Source organism: Lepisosteus platostomus, chromosome 25, assembly GCF_059453375.1.
Source record: "Lepisosteus platostomus isolate fLepPlt1 chromosome 25, fLepPlt1.hap1, whole genome shotgun sequence".
NCBI lineage: Eukaryota > Metazoa > Chordata > Actinopteri > Semionotiformes > Lepisosteidae > Lepisosteus > Lepisosteus platostomus.
This window is the reverse complement of record NC_142635.1, coordinates 6728578-6745860: the sequence shown is the minus strand read 5'-3', so window position 1 is coordinate 6745860 and position 17283 is coordinate 6728578. Positions and strand designations below refer to the sequence as shown.

The window sequence follows — 17283 nt, the reverse complement described above, 5'->3', positions numbered from 1 at the left end:
TCTTCTTTGAGTTCACTTCTGTCGACACCAATTTAATAAACTAATATAACAAGTTATTTGTTGGCTATATTGTAGCCAGCATGCAGCACAAGCACAACATGGCCCAGCACAAACTGTAAGAACAGAACACAAGGCATTAAAAACAAAAAAGGACTTTTGCCCTATGTCATTGCTATTAGTTTATTGATCCAAGGATCTTGTCCTTTAGAATGCAAAAGTAACATATTTAGAGCAGGTGATGATGAGATGATTGATTACATTTATGGGTGATTAGTTTTCTGTTTTTTATAAAGAGCTTAGTCACTTAGAATGGCTCAAACAATAAAGACCTTCACTTAAGGAGCGATTACTGACTGGCAGTACACAGGTTGAGTCCATCATCCAGGTGGGGCTGCACATTGGTGGTGGTGGAGGGGAGACCCCATTACCTGTAAAGCGCTTTGAGTGGTGTGTCCAGAAAAGTGCTATATAAGAGTAAGCAATTATTAATTATTATTATTATTACCTCACCAGAGGTCTGTCAACAGTGGGTAAACTAGTGGCTTCTGGGATTTCTCAGGCTTCCTAAGTCAGACTGTGATGTACTGTACCTTCCTCCCAGAGGCCTCAACTCGCCTGCCAGGTATAATGCAGTGCCAAAGCACGTACAGCTTGATGAACAATTCTGCCCTTCCTCATCCTCTCTGTGAAGAACAGAAGTCAGTGCTACGGACCAGAATCTAAAGAAACTATTGGCCATTGCACATCAGTTGGGTACAAATGGAAAATGCAAAACAGTAAAATGCCTAATCTTGAGAGCTGTGGAATAATATCTCTGTCAGCAATTAGGTCTAGCCTAGCTGTGCCAATAAGACAGGGTCTCAGATTAAATGACTAAGAAATTCTGTGCTTATAACATGAAGGGGTGGTCTGAGGTGTAATGACCCAATAAAACATAATTAGACAGGACTAGACAGGAATTAAACAAAACTCTTTTATACAGTATATGTAAGCATGTTGGAAGACGGCAGTTGTTGAGCAAAACCAAATCACTACAGTGTTGACTCTGATATGGGAGCTGTCTCTCTTGGGAAATCAGCAGAAGGGGAAGCACACGGCGCAGCTCTTAGATTAGAGCAGAATCAGTGTTAAATAGCTCAGAGTGAGTTCATTGCTGTCCCAGTTGACCTGCCTCTCTCCCTGTCTCGTCTAGCTACAGGGCAGTGACATGGTCCAATGATGTCATGTAACACCTTTGAAAGGTTCATACTGCTCCCAATTACTTTCTGAAGGGGAATTAAATTGAATCAGATCAAGTAGCCCTCTTTATTACACTTGGAGCGTGATGGCCATTCTCCAATGTGGCAGCTGTGCTGTCCTGACCTGCAAGGCGACAGGATGGATTGGACATGCAGTGAATATTCCTGCCCACTTCAGGGTTTTGGAGTCATGGGACCAAGAAGTTAACAGCTGCAGTACACCCTGCAGCTGCAGCTTTCTATATTACACTTGACTCCTGTTTTGCATGCATGCTGCTAAGCACCATCCTTATTTCACAAAGAATCAATGCATACTCTTGACAGCCTGGACTTTTATTTGGTTTGTTAGGTATTTTAAACACTGGGCAAGTGGGCCCTGGGTTGGGTTCTGGACTGAGGCCTGACCCAGCAAAGCTGGCAGAGTTGTGTCATGTCAAGATGGGCAGCGTTACCTTTGCATGCGTCAAGTGATGCTTTCTCACACTATCTTGCCATTCACCCCAAATGTTTAGCACACTGCAGCAAACGTGGAGGGAGCTCTTGCTGAGCAAGAGGGGAAACTGCTGAAGTACAGTGTGCCCTCCTAGCCCACACTCTTTTCCCCAGGGCTGGTTAAGTGCTGGGCTGTGGGTTTGTGCACAGACTGTCAGCACTTTTTAACCTTTATCATCCTCATCTCTGGATTTTCCATTTAATAAGAGCGTTTTGGCTCATCCCTATCCCTTATGGAGAGAGTCATGGTGAACCAGGCTCTGGGCTCTGGCCACAAGGTGGGATTGCGCTCTGGAAGGGATGCCAGTCTAGTACAGGGCACACACACATGAGCATTCACTGTTGGACACGTCTGGGAGGCCCATCAACCTGCACCAAGAATGGCGCCTTTGGTCCATGAGATGGAAACACACATGTGGAGACAGATACACCTTTAGAGGAACACAGCAGGCTGTAATCAAAATGTATTTCAGAAAGCGCTGGATCATTTTACTTTTCTGAAATCATACCATATTCTTATTTTTTCCCGTTGCTTTACTATTAGGTTGAAATAGTAATGCCTCTCACAACCCTACTGAACAATGAGTTAGAAAAAAGCACAGAGCTGGTAAACTCAGACAAGGAAAAAATAATCTGATAAACAAAGATTTTTATTGCCCGTATGTTTTTGTCTGCAGCAGCAGATTTGACCCTGTACCTCGGCCCTCAGCCCTGTCAATAGCCAGCTGTGAGCAGGATTCCTGAGGCAGTGATGCACATTCGCTCACGCGCTGTATGCGCTGGAGCAGTGGAGCACAGGTGACTCACCGCCGTCCCGCGTACCTGCGTCGCTGGGAGCTCTCAGAGTTGTCAATGAGAGTCATTTCACAGATTCTGCTTCAGGGCGCAATGGAGCTCGGCCCCACAGACGAGATTCAGAGGGAAGCAAGGTCCTCGTTCTCCCCTGTGACGATTCAAGCACTGAGCCAAGTTAACAAATTGCCCATTCAAAAGCTTCAGAGAACAAAAAAAAAAAAAGTGGCAAGAAATGCCCAGAGATGCGAAAGCCACAAGGGGGAAAACACACACAAGGGGCGGAAAATGAACGGCTGCTTTTTCCTGTGTTCCTGCGTGAATGTTCGTGTGTATTTCTCTTCTTGTTGTAGTATGATGAACGACCCAGACAAAAGGAGACCAACAGCCCGCGCAGTCCATTTCTTGCATTTATTTAAAAAATGAGCATTTAATACACATTAGTCTTCACAGACTTCACCACAATTGTAATTTAGTTTTTTTACAGTAACAGCGGGTTCTTTTCCCATCGTACCAAGCACAGAGGAAAAAAAAACACAAACGGGGGGATGAGTACAAATGTAGTCAATCGGACATCTTAATAAGAAACAACTTACACTGAAAATGAAATAAAACATAATAAATCATAAGATATAAAAACAATAATTAAACAAAAATACAGTACAGGTTACAAAATGCATTTATATGCGTATACATACAGTACATGTATACTGTATATACACACAGGCACATTAAAAAAAAATCACAATTATTACACCGATTTTCAATGTTATCATCATTTCTTCAGAAAGGCAAGCGTGTGCTACTAAAATTTATTTTGCACAGCTAATCTGTTAATCTAACAGGCGAAAGTTATTGGCAACAACCTCATTTTCCATTTCACTGTTGCCTTATGGCACTCTTTATCACTGGAGCTGGTACAGCATATCCTTAATTAGGCTTCATAATGACACACTGCTAACCCTCTATAATCACACGCCACTCTGGTGCTTAAAAAAGCAACAATACTCGGTAGTGAGTCTTTTGTGTCTGAGACCCATATGGAAAATTGCACAAGCCTTGACCATCTTCTTCTGTTTTTGATGGATTTTTCAAATGGGTTTCTACTATGCCTCTAATCAAATGGAAAAAAAAAATCTATAAAGAGAACAATTTTCAATAGCAGCCAAACAAATAGTTGCAGTCAAGCACTCCCTTCACATCCAGATGTGAGTCTTAAGAGACAGCAACTGTGGAGAACTTTGTTTTGTTGCATGGGGACAAAAACCAGATAAAAATACGAAAGGGATCAAAGAGAAATGTCAACTTAAAAACAACTTAAAGAACATCTTTGGGTGGGGGAAATGTCAGTACCTGAGACTTTAAAAAATGGCAAAAGTTGAATTTCCTTTGTTTTCATTCTGGTTGGTTTCAGAATGGATGCTAGTCTATATTCAAGCCCATGATTCTGATGCTGATCTCGTTTTCTGAAGTGTTAAGCAGGTTGAGTATATGTGAATGGCATGCTAGTCCATCACAAAGTTATGTCCTCCCCCAGACTGCTGGTACTGACTTGGATAGGTGGGCAGACTGGAAGCGCTACAGTATCTTGCCCAAGGGTACACATGCCGTGTCCACTGTAGACACACAACCTTCCGGTTGCAAGTTCAGAGCCCTAACCACTGCTCAGCGCTGACCATAAGCTGGTAACAGTAGAGATAAAACACTTCTGCAATTCATTTTTGCCAAAGTGAATTGATCATGGTATTTTGGCGATGCTTTTCTTACGTTCAGAGTGCTTTACTACACTTGACCACGATGCAGCATGTTTCTAACAGCTCGCTCACTAGCAGGTTCTCTGTGGCCCAGAGAAGTCAAGCACAGAGTGATCGTTTGTGAGAATTATAGCACAAGTAGGACAAAACCACGAGTGTGAAAACACAACGATAATTTCACATGTGGAAGATTATCTAAAAGGTTCACTCAGTTTTCCATCTCTGTTTGACACCAAAATGTCAAATGCACTTCACAAGAGTTTTTAAGATTCAATAGCTCTGACCTTCAGGATAATATCCGTTTGTTGCTCAATAGCCTTCTACCCAAATCCCTCCATATACACAAAAAAACTATACTTTTGTACGATAGATGCTTAAAATCCCATTGTGCTTTTGTGCCCTGGACAAAATTAAATTAAAGCAGTAACAGTTGTGAACCTGATATGATATTTGTGTGTCTTAAAAAATTACTTGTTGATATTTTTCTCGGGCAGTTCTGCTGTCTATTATTATGGGTACATAAAAGAGACTGGAAGAAATGCCTGAGTGAATAAAAACTTGTAAAAAGCACAAAGGAATATAAAAAGCTGGCTCCAAACCCACATATTTATTTGAGGATTTAAACATGGTCTCAAACAGGCTTTTCGTTTTCAGTGAGATTTGTTAATGCAAAAAAAAAAGCCTGCTTTTGCGGACTTCTTTGATGACTGGAGAGTTTTGTTTCAGAGCACTAAATATCAAAGAAGTAAAAAAAAAACTTCCAAAACTGTTGCTAAATGGGAAGAAAATTCTTGAGATAAACAATTTGTTTTTTAAGATCCATTGTGTCAAAACAGAAAGAACAAAAGTTTCATGGCTCATTTGTTCTTGCAGATAAAACCCGAGGTGGGCCGAATGTGAAGCGATAAGAATTAAACCTGAATGGCTCGGATCGTGTTTGCCCAGTTTCTGAGAAGTTGCATGAAATCCGATTGAACAGTTGGCCTCTCCTGCTGCTGTAATATTATCTCTGTTAACAGTACAAACGCACTCAAGGCTGTCTTAAAATGCAGATGCAAAGCACATTTATCAGTTGTGCATAGTTTGATGATGACTTTGTTGTCCTTTAAGCGCTGATTGCACATTGTATGTTCTAACCTTTCACCTTGAGACCCTTTTTTTACTGGCTTTTATACCTGTTGTCTCTTTATCTCTCTTTGGTTGAAATAAGGCAGAACCTTGTCTGCATTTCAGCGATTGCAACATGAAGTGACCAGCTGAAGATCCCATTTTATATACATTTAATATACGGTATGAGTCTAGTCTCTTTAATGTACTGTTTTGTAAAGAGGTGTATATACCCTCTAGCTCCAACACCTTCCAAACACTCCATTTCTATGCGTGATGAGCACGGAAAATGTTCCAAAAGGGGCAAAACATTCTGCTTCACCCTCAAAACTAAGCTTAGTGCAGGGGAGGGACAGTAGTTTGGTCAAATTCTCACTGAGATGACAAGACAACAAAGTTTATAGAGATGAGCATAATTTAGGTGGTGGAGAAACCCGGCTGGCTGAGCCCAGGGTCGAGGCAGAGCAGGCTGATGCAGCTCTCTGGCACCAACATGGTGAGGGGGCGTCGTCTGCGGGGGGGGGGGGGTCTCCTGCAGGGCCAGCAGGAAGTGAGGAGTGGGGCAGGGGAAGAGATAGGCTAGGGCCAGAGGAGTGGAGGGTTTGCAGGTTCACATCCCAGGCAGGACACCGTTGTGAACCCGATATGACGCTGCTGCCGCGCCCTGGAGAGAGTAATCACCTCTCCAGTTCCGCTGCTCCAGGATGTCATTAGCAACGGGAGTTTGCTCTCAAGTCTCTGTACTCGTTAAGTCAAGGATTGTATCATCAGCAGCTGAGCGTTTCTTTGCAGCAGGGCAGGAAATGGGGCGGATGAAGGAGAGGATGGCTGAGAAGGAAAAGACCGCAGGGAGCTCTGGAGCTCCAGGCAGGTGAGTCGGCAGAGCAGGGAAAAGCAAACGGCGTCTCGAAGGTGGGGCGAGAGGGGACTCCCCCTGAATGAGGGTCGGATCACTGGGCCCAGCTGGGCAGGAGCCGGTGGGAGCAAGAACATGGGTCGGAGCCCAGCACTGGCGCCGAATGGAGCAGGGACTGTCAGGAACGACAGGGCGAAACATCAGAGAGGAAGATGTGGAGGGCAGGGTCTATCTCTCAAGAGCAAACAGCGAGTGGGAAGAAAGACGCGCGGTGGGCGCTTTATTATTAAAATAATAATAATAATAATAATAATAATAATAATAAACTTTATTTTATATAGTGCCTTTAAAGGTGGCTTCTCAAAGCGCTTAATCTGACCTCCTCCCGAACTTCTGTTTACAAACCGCATTTGTCAGACGTGTTTCTCACCAACGATCATTTTGTAAGCTTAAAAAAAAAACTGCCGAGAGCAAATTTGTTTTCCGCACCGTTAGACAACATCTGCCTATTTCATTGGCGTGCTTTGGCTGCTCCGTTTATCTTGTCTTTCAAAGAAACTGCTTTCGCTATAAATGTAGGAACTGTACTGGATTTCAGAAAAAAAAACAGCAATGTAAAATGAAAAAAAAACAACATGTCTTCTAATATTCCCTTTCAAAAAGTTTGCTGTTCACTCAACAAGGTCCAGATTGAAAATGTCAATTCAAAGTGAAAAAAGTGAGAAAGTCTTTTATGGTGTATATACTGTACTCTTTTTAGCCATAGGAACCAACAGAAAAAAAAAATCAGTTATTTAATAACTATTTTCTGACATGAAGGATCTAACACGAATACATAGGCATTTCATATTATGTGAGAATAAACAGCATAATGTACAAATGCTGAACATTTCAAGATACAGTATGCACGTCGAACGTCTGTTCTCTGAGGAACAAACTGTACAAACTCTTTCAAATTATGATATAATGTGACTCAGTCAACATCGCCTCCAAGTCCTTGGACTATGTCTCTCTTTGCACAGTTTTGGCTTGACATTGAAAACAAGGTACAATAACAAGACAGAAGACACTTCCTGTGCAAAACGTTTCAGAGGTTTGTGAGTGTAGATTACAATGCCTCTGGGAATCCCTCTGGTAAACCCTTTTGTAAATCTCATCCCCTTCATATAAATGGTTATTTTATATGCAGGGAATAAGATTTATAAAACGGTTTACAAAATTCAACAATAACACTTTTTCATTTTTCTTGAGTGTTGATGAGAATCTGATTTACAAAAATTAAAGTCTGTGCTACTGGAACCTCCCATCACAGCCTCCATCCCATGTTAAAGTTTCATGTTAATTAAACTAAAAAGGAGAATACATTTGCACATGGTTTAGTTCATTTCTCACAACCCAATATGAAACTGTTATTTATGTGCACTCAAAATAGTACGTACAGTAGTATAAAACATAGTAACTACTGGGTATATCGTGTCTTAATTGACACGACAGATCTATTATGTACTATAGCTGAAAATTGAAGCTTTATTAAATAAATCCAAATGACAGCAAAAGGCCTGACTTTGTCTTCCTAAGAGAAGACTACAAACACCACTTCCACAAACCTTCCAATAACAACTACAGTAACCATTCATAGAATAAAAAAGACTGCTCGCTCCTACAGTGGAGCATATCTCACCATACTTTGAAACAAATTATTTACAATATGAAACACTCAGGTTCTCCCCTATGAAAAGCATTTCCTCTGAATCCCAAACCTTTATCATTTCATTTGCTCAAGACCGAACAAAGGGAAATACAAGAACAAAGTGCTCCTTCTTTGATTGATAGAAACAGCTGTTCTGGAGCTCTGGTCTGTGTTGTAATGAAAGTGTTACAGATGTCCATGCACAAGGCCACAATTTGTATCTTGCTGTGTCAAAAAAAAAAATTTCAACTGTTTTGGCCTCTTCCACAAGATATCGTGCTATCTGTTTTGATAACTCTGTCACCAGGCTGCTGAGAAACTGAAAGAAATAACTTGGTTTCATGCAGCACATATCAATCATTCCTGTCTTTTGTATTCTTTCACAGGTCAACTAAGATAGGATTAAACATCACTGTTACCAACTTTTTAAGGACAGTGCAGAGAATAAAATAAAATACACTAACCCATCTCACCAGGTATAGGCCTACAGCAAGCTCTCCAACCCTTGGAGTGTCCCTAAGGGGTCTCAATTCACTTAGTCAACCTAAATCACCTGTTTATTATTTTTTTAAATTAGGAACACTTGAAAGTTACTGATCAATTACACAAGTAATTTGTTTAATTAAAGGAACTCAGAGCCTTGAAGGCTTGAAGGCTATACTGATTTTTGTTCCAAATGATCTCTAAATTACTTAATGTAACACATAACCTGCTCAATTGATCGCAGTTAAGCTGTCCTAGGTATTTAGAACTTGATAATTTCATGGTTACCTATATAAAGCCTGTTGATCAGAACTCTCTGGGATGAGGACTGGACCATCCTGGCTGATAGTGAAGGATAAATGGGACTGCATCCTCTGTTTGAAGAAAATACTGATTTTTCAACCATTTCCAATTCCAACGGCACATACAGCAAGACCAATTAAATAATAGTTTTAGTTTGACTGTGCTCATTGCATTCTAGAAGCTGCAAGACCTTTAATGTATCATTTATTTTAACCAGACCCCTTAAAGAGAGGAATCATTCAACTGTATACATAAGAACTACTAATATTCATCCATCAAAAGGTTAAAAAAACACTTTGGTTTAATAAATTCTAGGTATCAATTCAGACACTCCCATCTTCTTAAAAACATTTAATTAATTAATTAAAAATACCTGCAACCAGCTTTTTCCATAAATACTAGAAATTAATTTTACTCAATTGTGTTGCTTTCATATTAGAGACAGACATTATGTTGCTTCTCCACAACAGTTTATTAACAGCAAGAGTACTAGTTATCAGAAAGTTCCTTATGTGTGAAGGAACACACTACCTAGCACCTAGGTCAGCACAGACACTCAAAATCAGTTTAGTATCCAGTAAATGGCATCAAAAATACGTTGGTGGTTTAAGAAAACCTTTAATGAGTTGAAATAAAAAAAAACAAAACAATAAATTGTTTTCCCATCTTTGGGCACTATTTACAATACTGAATTACTGAGTATGTGGCATCCCACATCACCTATACATTCAGAGATTTACCTAAATATTACTTTCTGTGTCCTGCGTATATATTTTTATATACAATTTCATAAAAGGAATTGCCCATATCTACTCAGATATAGAACAGATATACTCTACACTCTACACACAGGAGAGGGGAATGATCTAAAAGCCCATTGGCGTTTCTGATTATTTATCAGCATTCAGGTAGTCTATACAGCCACAGTAAATCTAGACAAAAAGGGATATCTCAGGTACTTTATTCAGCATATACATTATTTACACTGGAACGTTAAGCTCTGAAGCCAGAACTTGGTAATGCAGTTAATGAAGCCAGATGCTACGGAATAGTGGTTAGGAATTTTAAAAGACAAATCCGCTATTCAAAAACAAAACAGAAGTAAAACTTACAAGATGAACTTTTTGTACACAGTCACAGTACATAGATTTTTAGGGGGTTTTGAACTGGTAACATACAGTCCGTTGCAAAAAGTATTCACCGCTTTCCAAAGTGGTCCTGTTTTTAAGGTAAATATTTTTAATCCAAGCTAGAATGCTCAAACTGAAAACCTTTATGGGTGAAAGAAGTTAAATACCAACAGAAAAAGAAAACTCAAAAACTAAAATATGTTGATGCAGACAGTACGTATGCAGCAGTTTTCCCATGGCAGACCTGCGTTAGCACAGATTGCACAAAGTGACAGAAGCGACAATTAGTTGAATGGCCTCAACTAATAATGAATCACAAAGTTTCAGAATAAATGCAACGGTTTCTGTACGTTCCCTCTGTCAAACAAAGACTAAACCCTGGTGACTAGGAAGCTTTCAAAATAATTCAGGGATAAAGTTAGTCGAGTTCAGATCAGGGAACGGAAAGAAATATTCAAAGACGCTGAATGGACGTCCACCAAATTCAGAAGGAGGAGGCCTAGATCGAGTTATCCCTCTTAACTGAGCAGCCAGGCATGGAGGAAGGCCAGGGGGGCTACAAGGTGACAGTCACTTTGAGAGCTCAGTGGGTTGAGACGAGAGAAAATGAAACCCCTGTTACTCCACAAAACTGGCCTGTATGGCAGAGTAACAAAATAAACCCCTCAGATCCTGCATGGAGTTTGCAGCAAAGCAGTTAAGCGATACTGCAAACATGCAGCAAAATGCATTGTCAGACATGAGAAAATTGGAACTTTTTGGTTACCATCTGGTGTGAAAGCAACACAGCTCATCACCCAGACAGCAGCTTCCTGCTCTCGAGCACAGTGGTGGCAGCATGATGAAGGGGCTGCTTCTCGTCAGCAGGGACTATGAAGCTTGCCAATGTTGAGGGGCAACTCGACGGAGCAAAGTACTGGCAAATCCCAGAGGAAAACTCGCTTCAGTCTTCTGAAGACCTAAACCTGGGACAGAAACCAACCTTTCCACGGAACAGCGATCGGAAGCACAAGGCCAGAGTGGCTCAGTCAAGGCCCTGACTAAAATCAGACAGAAAATCCGCGGCAGGACTTGAAAATTGCTGTCCATTAACAATCTCCACCCGACTCGGCAGAGCCTGGGGAAGTCTGGCCCACCTCAGTGTTTACAGTTCACAGAGGCTTATCTAAAAGGACTCCGAGGTGCAACTGCTGTCAAAGGTGCTTCCAGCAAGTACTGACTCAGGGGTGTGAATACTTACAGGACATAATCGACATATTTTATTTCTGGATGGTTCTCTGCACTTTTATATTGAATTAATATGAACAAATGCACATACACATATTTACATAAATGTGTCCAGTTTGAGCTTTCAGGTTTTTATATACATATATTTTTATTTATTTTTGTAAACAATGCTCAACAAACTCAAAATCACGGTTAACAAAATGCAGAACAAAGGAACCCACCCCCACCCCCTGACCCCCTCCCTCTCTTTTCCACTCACAACGGCAGCCCACACACCTATAGAGCAGAAAATAATTTTTAAAAAACTAAACCAGAAAGCCTATGGCTGCAACAATGAATGAGATAACGAATCTATAAAAAATGTTTATATAAAAAATAGAATAAGGATTTAACTAAGACAGTTGCTGGATCCAGTTAGTTAGCAATAGCAATAATCACAGTAGCATTGCTGCCTTGCAGTGTTGGGGCCCAGGGGTGCTGTCTGTGTGGAGTTTGCATGTTCTCTCAGTTTTCATGTGGGCTTCCTCTGGGTGCTCCAGTTTCCTCCCACAGTTTCAAAGACAGACTGCAGGGTTTATTGGTTAACTGGTTAATTGGTTAATTGTGTGTGTGCGCCCTGGGATGGACTGGTGTCCTTTCACAGTGTACCCTGCCTTGCACCTGCTCCTGGCCAAGATGGGCTCTATCTCCCCTGTCTCACCATGGGTACCGTGAAAAGTTTCCGGAAATAAAAAGTCCAAAATATTCACTTTGAAAATGTGAATAGCTAATTTGGAACTTAACAAAATGGTAGGAGTGAATACTTTTTCAAGGCACTGTACTCTCTTCACTCTTATCGTTACACACGAAGCAACGATGTCCCGCTGAAGTGATGGCACTGCTTTGCTTACCACTGAAAACACAAACGTTTGCCATACTTTTCTTAAAGAGTAAACTTTCTGACTTTGGTCTACAGAGACAAAGCATTTCAATTTATAACTGAAAATATTCTCTAAAAATCACCCTTCTGGGTCCTTTTGACATAATGAGAGTTTGATTAAATCTGACTTTGCCTTCCATATCTTCGCTGAGCCCAATTTTCCCTGTAAAGTGGGGAAACTGTGGGCAAATTGCCCATCTAATTTGCTTATTATGAAGTGAGCAGTTTGCCCACAGGAAAAATGAAGACCATTATATAAGATAGATTTCCATTTTGCAGCTTTTGAAATGGCTGTCTGAAAATCATGAGCAAATTGTTCTCTGGGTGGGGGGGAGCTCTGAAAATGACTGTGTTCATTGTTGTATATTTAAAAAGGGACTTAGAAAACTAAAGGAAAGTACAGTATTGCTTTCCCAGGCATTCCTACAGCCACTCCAGCTTATTCAAGATCCAGAGCTGTCAAGGGAACTTTCCACCTCACACTTGTTTTCCACGATGTTCGGTACTTTGCGGGTCATACCTGCCCAATTTGGACCTGCTAATTGTTTCTTTGTGTTACTGTTCATGGCAAACGACTCCTGGACTGGACAGGAAGAACAGGGGAAGAGCTGACATGTCTCCTGGAGACTTGTTGGTGAGGAGGCACATCTCTTGCTTACATGAGCACGAAACATGTACTGTAGGTGCTCAGAAAATCTGTTGTTCTGAGATATGAGAGAGCACTGGCTGGCTAATCCCATGCCTACACTAGAGGGCACTAAACTGACTGAGCACTGCTGCTTGGGGGAATTGGTTTGCAATGTGACCCTGGCTCAAGCTCACAGTCTGGACTGCAGAGCTCAATCTGCTCACATGATGTGGCCATTTGAGTTCTCACTAGCCCTGTGATAGACTTCTGGGCTTCTGGGTTGAAACTGAAAAACCCTGAACATCAGCCACAAACTGTTCTAGAGCTACACCTCCAAGGCTAAATTGCCAGTCAGATTCAATCACTGTTCTTCACTTCAGTTTCGCTTCGTGTCTGTGGTATAACATAACCAGCCACAGCACCAGTTGTTAGGCCAGTTCCTTCACGTGAGAATTTAGACAAGTGGTAACAAAATCTTGGATTTAAGTTCGAAATTAAAAAAATGTTAGAGCCTCTGTTCCATTGAAGGTGCTGCAATGGTCTTGATTTTAAAACATTGTTGCCACGACCTCTATGGTAAGTAAATTGAATGCATTCATGTTCACCATCATAGTTCCTATTGGCTGACACTCGGGATGAGACATTCTATATACAGTAGACTTCTTTCTAGCCCATCCTTAACGTGGGCAATTTTGAAAACTCTGAAACATCAGATAGCGGTCATAATAACAATTTGCAATGAACATGTATTCTATGTACTGTAGGTGCCTATTTTGCCAACTCTGCTTAGCTCCTGCTTGTTCTGTCAGTGAATGTGTATCAGTTAGTTGCCCTATAAAAATGAAGGGTTTCTATTGTTAACATCGTACATGATTAGAAGTTAATGCAGAAACTGTAACTTGTACACATATATTTGTATAGAATATGCAATGTACAGAAAAAGTTATTTCTATAGATATTTGGAGACAACAGCTGACTTTTCTCTATAAGAAATGATCGTGCATATATTTTTCCTGTACAGTATTCACCAACAGAGGGTCAACAGAAATACAAAAACACAGAACTCTCCATGTTCTTATTTTCTTTTAAGCTGATAGCACTAACTCCGGTGTGTGGAATCATGGTTTTGAGCAGTGTGGCTCTGCTCCTTGCAGTGGCAGCTGTGATGGGAAATCTTGCCAGGCCTTAGACTGATAGCACCAGTCTTTGTCACTGAATCTTATCTCTTTCACAAGCAGCGCCTGCACACCCCACAACGCAGAATCCAGCTCCCTCTCAAATACTGACAAGTGCTCTCCCCGTTCAGCCTGCGCCACGAATGGAGACCAACCACTCCGCTCTTTAAAAAAAAAAGCTGATAAAAGCTGTTTTTTTTCCAGTCAGGCAGATTTCACCAGCCTTTCATTAAGGTTTTTGTTTTCTCTCTCTCTGCTCATTTGATTTCCTGTTGCACTTCTTGTTCGTTTTTAATGAGAAACTCCGCTGCCTGTCTTCAGGTCCTCTGGGAGTGGAGCAAGGCACTGCGGAAAGCCGCCATCACAGGCCCAGGAGAGCTGCCAGTCCTTTCTCCTGCCACGGACACAGCCACAGGGCAGCCCTGTCCCTTTCTTCTCCGAGCCACTGCAGCGGGCAAGCCAGGAAAAAGAAAAAATACGATATCTTCCCTGCTCCCCCACATAATTCAGGCATCATCAGTTCGTTTATGAAATATTTTTTGCGTGGGATAGCCTAGCCACCAAAAGAGTTCTGCCTTTTTTCTGTCTTCATCATCCTCCAGAAAGGCTCCACAGTGACTGATGACACGTATTCACATCTGACCCTGGACTACACGATTCTCAGGAACAGAATGGGGTCTCAGGTTTTGTGCTTTCTCTTGTGGGATTTTTATTAAACGGACACCATTCAGATACATAATTTACACGTGTAAGGTGTCTTTTCTTTCTTTCCACACCCTCAAAAAGCCAGACTTCTTGAAATAAACACATCCAAGAATTATACAGTAGCTTTGCATTGTCTTAATGAAACTGTCCCTTCATTTCCAGCAATGTGTTTTTACCCCTGGACCACTCCTGCTATAAAGCCGAAGAAGCCAAAAAACAACGAACGCCTTCCTTCCGTCATTCGCTTTTCCCTCTTGCAAGTACAAAGCTCTGCGGAAAGAAACCGTTTCGAAGATCACTGTCCATCATTGCTGAAACAATATCGAAAAATACTGTCATTTTCATGTCACTGATAACGGAGCAACGGAACAGTACAAACCCCTGTTCAATTAAGACACCATTCAAATCAGTTTCACAGATATTGGCTCGCAGCTTCAGTTTCTCTCTCCTTCCTCGTCTTAGGATTTGCCAATGTGGTTGCCCCCCCATCCCTGTTAAGATTAATAAAATATTATATCCCTCTCCCTCACTATAGTGCTAAATATGAAATTCCACTGATACAAAGCAGGATAATACAAGATACTGTACAGGTCCACAACGCAAATGCTTTTTACAACACTGATGAAGAGTGATGCTAAACCAGGTCGAAGGAACTCAGAGCTTGAAAGATGCATTTCATATATCTTTGGAAATTGAGTTCTTAAGATTAAAGAGTCTTGGTTTTCTAAAAGCCTGACCCCCATATGCTCTAGACAGCAATGTAATACATTCTCAGATGAAGATTCTGCATGTCAATCACTGTTTAGGGAGAGGGGAAGGAGCAGGAGGCTGCTGTAGAAGACTATGTCTGCAGAAATGATGCAATGCTGATCTTTATAAGAGCAAATCAACACTGTTAGTAAGCAAGTCAGCAGCCACCGGACTCACTTTGCAATACAGAAATTCTGACCAGTTCTTTTTTAATCTTCCCAACCCTCAAAACGTACGATAAAATAACTTTTATGCAGCTTCTGAAATGTCATGTTACTATTGACCCTCATCCCCCAAACAAATACATTTACATTAAAAAAATGATAACAATAAAACAACAATAAAAAATCATATATCCAGTGTAGAACTTTCACAAGACACACCCCCCTTCAAAAGCAAAAAAAACAACCCTTAAAATATCGAGTACGTTCATTTTCGTGTTTCCTGTTTTTACGTAGTTCATACATAAACTGTAACAAGAAAAAAAAATGAATATATAAAAAAATCACACATAAAATACAGTTATTAACAAGCAACCAGCCTTCCGGCCTAAAAAAAGTCAATGACGGTTGGCGTCAGTCCTTTTTCTTGTTTTTCTAAGCAGAATGATTTTTAATAGCATCTTAGCCTAACGTGATGAGGTGTTGTCAAGCTGATGTTGCAAGTTCTCGGATCTCGGTGTTTGAACTTTCTCGTCGTGAGCTTGATTCAATGGGTTCTGATGGGGGTGCTGTCGGGCTGGAGCTCAAGGAATGGATCTGAAGGAGGGGTGGCGAATGACAGAGGGGTGGGGGACGGGGAGGTGTAGAGGGGGGTGAGTAGGGAGGGAGGGGGCGACGTCTGGGGTGCATGCCGCTACACATACCACTCTTTCTTTGAAATGACAGAGCCGTCAGTTTGGGAGACCATGTCATCGGCGATCTCGGGTTCGGGGTCGTACTGGAAAGCCAGAGTCCGTTCGTCGTACTCGCGGCTCTCGCCTTCATCGACCGTGAAATACGGCCTCTTCAGGTCCTCCGCGTCGGGGTCGAAATCCCGATCGCTGCCCTCGAAGCCGCCGGGCCCCCCGACGGGCGCCGGTTTCTTCTCGTCGTCCGAGTCCTCGGGGTACTGCAGGTTCTTGGGCAAGGGTGGGTGAGGGGGCAGCCCCCCGGCTTTGCTGTAGCCGTTTCCAAACACGTGCTTCTTGGTGCTGTAGTCGCCTTTGAAGGTGCGCGGGCGGCGGCGCAGGAAGACGAAGAGCAGCGCGGCGGCCACCCCCAGCAGGACGACTCCCCCCACAGCGCCCCCGATGGCGGCCCCCGAACTGTGCTCCTCCGGTGGGCTCACACGGTCCCCGGGTTGCGGGATGTTAGGGAATTCTGGGTAGGAAAAGACAGATGGAAGGGGACAGTGTGTCAGTGCCCCGGTGTGAGGAGGTGTTTTTGCGCTTGTTTTTTTTTTGGAAAGATGAGGGAAGGGAGACAGGGAAGGGAAAGCAAAAGGGAAGGCAGTAAGAGGAAGGAACCCCCTGGAACCACGTCGCTCAGCACAGCTCGCCTGCGTGTTCTGTCCTAGAGCAGCCTCGAGTCACCGGCCGCTCGAGCTACAACTCTCTCGGCCTTGAGTCGCACTGGAGCTCGTCTGAAAAGAAAGCCTACAAAGTCGACAAGAGGTCAAGGCAGCGGCTTTCCAGGAAGATCGGCCAGGATTCCCTCTGGAAAGCTAGAAAAATCGAATCTGCTGTTCCTTCTCCTCCCACCAGCTCTCAGACACCAGCTGAGCAGAAATGAGAAACGGAAGCGTTCTTCTTCCTCTGCTTTCTCATAAAGAGACGCGTACCCGGGTCTCTGTTCGATGTATTAAATATTTTAAGCTTTTATTACTTTGTATTAACTTTGCATTAGCATGCATTAACCTCCAAGCATTCAGGATGCTATTTCTGGGACACAGCTTTGCTGCAACAGCAGTGGCGACAAATTGTTCTCTTATCTCGGCGCTGGAGGGAAACCTAATGAAATCGACAAATGTTTTGATGATCTTGCCTTCCAAACA

General features: G+C 42.2%; 1 protein-coding gene across 7 annotated transcripts in view; it reads right to left on the bottom strand.

The window, feature by feature from the left end:
* Positions 1-17283, bottom strand: part of LOC148640985 (nectin 1b-like) — a 192166-nt gene that overhangs the window by 79312 nt on the left and 95571 nt on the right. The window contains exon 6 of one of the 7 annotated variants that reach the window (XM_088619477.1): positions 2920-16610. The exons of the other annotated variants lie outside the window; for them this stretch is intronic. Coding sequence (XP_088475603.1) covers positions 16105-16610 — 506 coding nt within the window. The 3' untranslated portion in view covers positions 2920-16104. Of the gene's footprint in view, positions 1-2919; positions 16611-17283 lie in introns of those variants that run through there. 7 annotated transcript variants of the gene reach the window in all.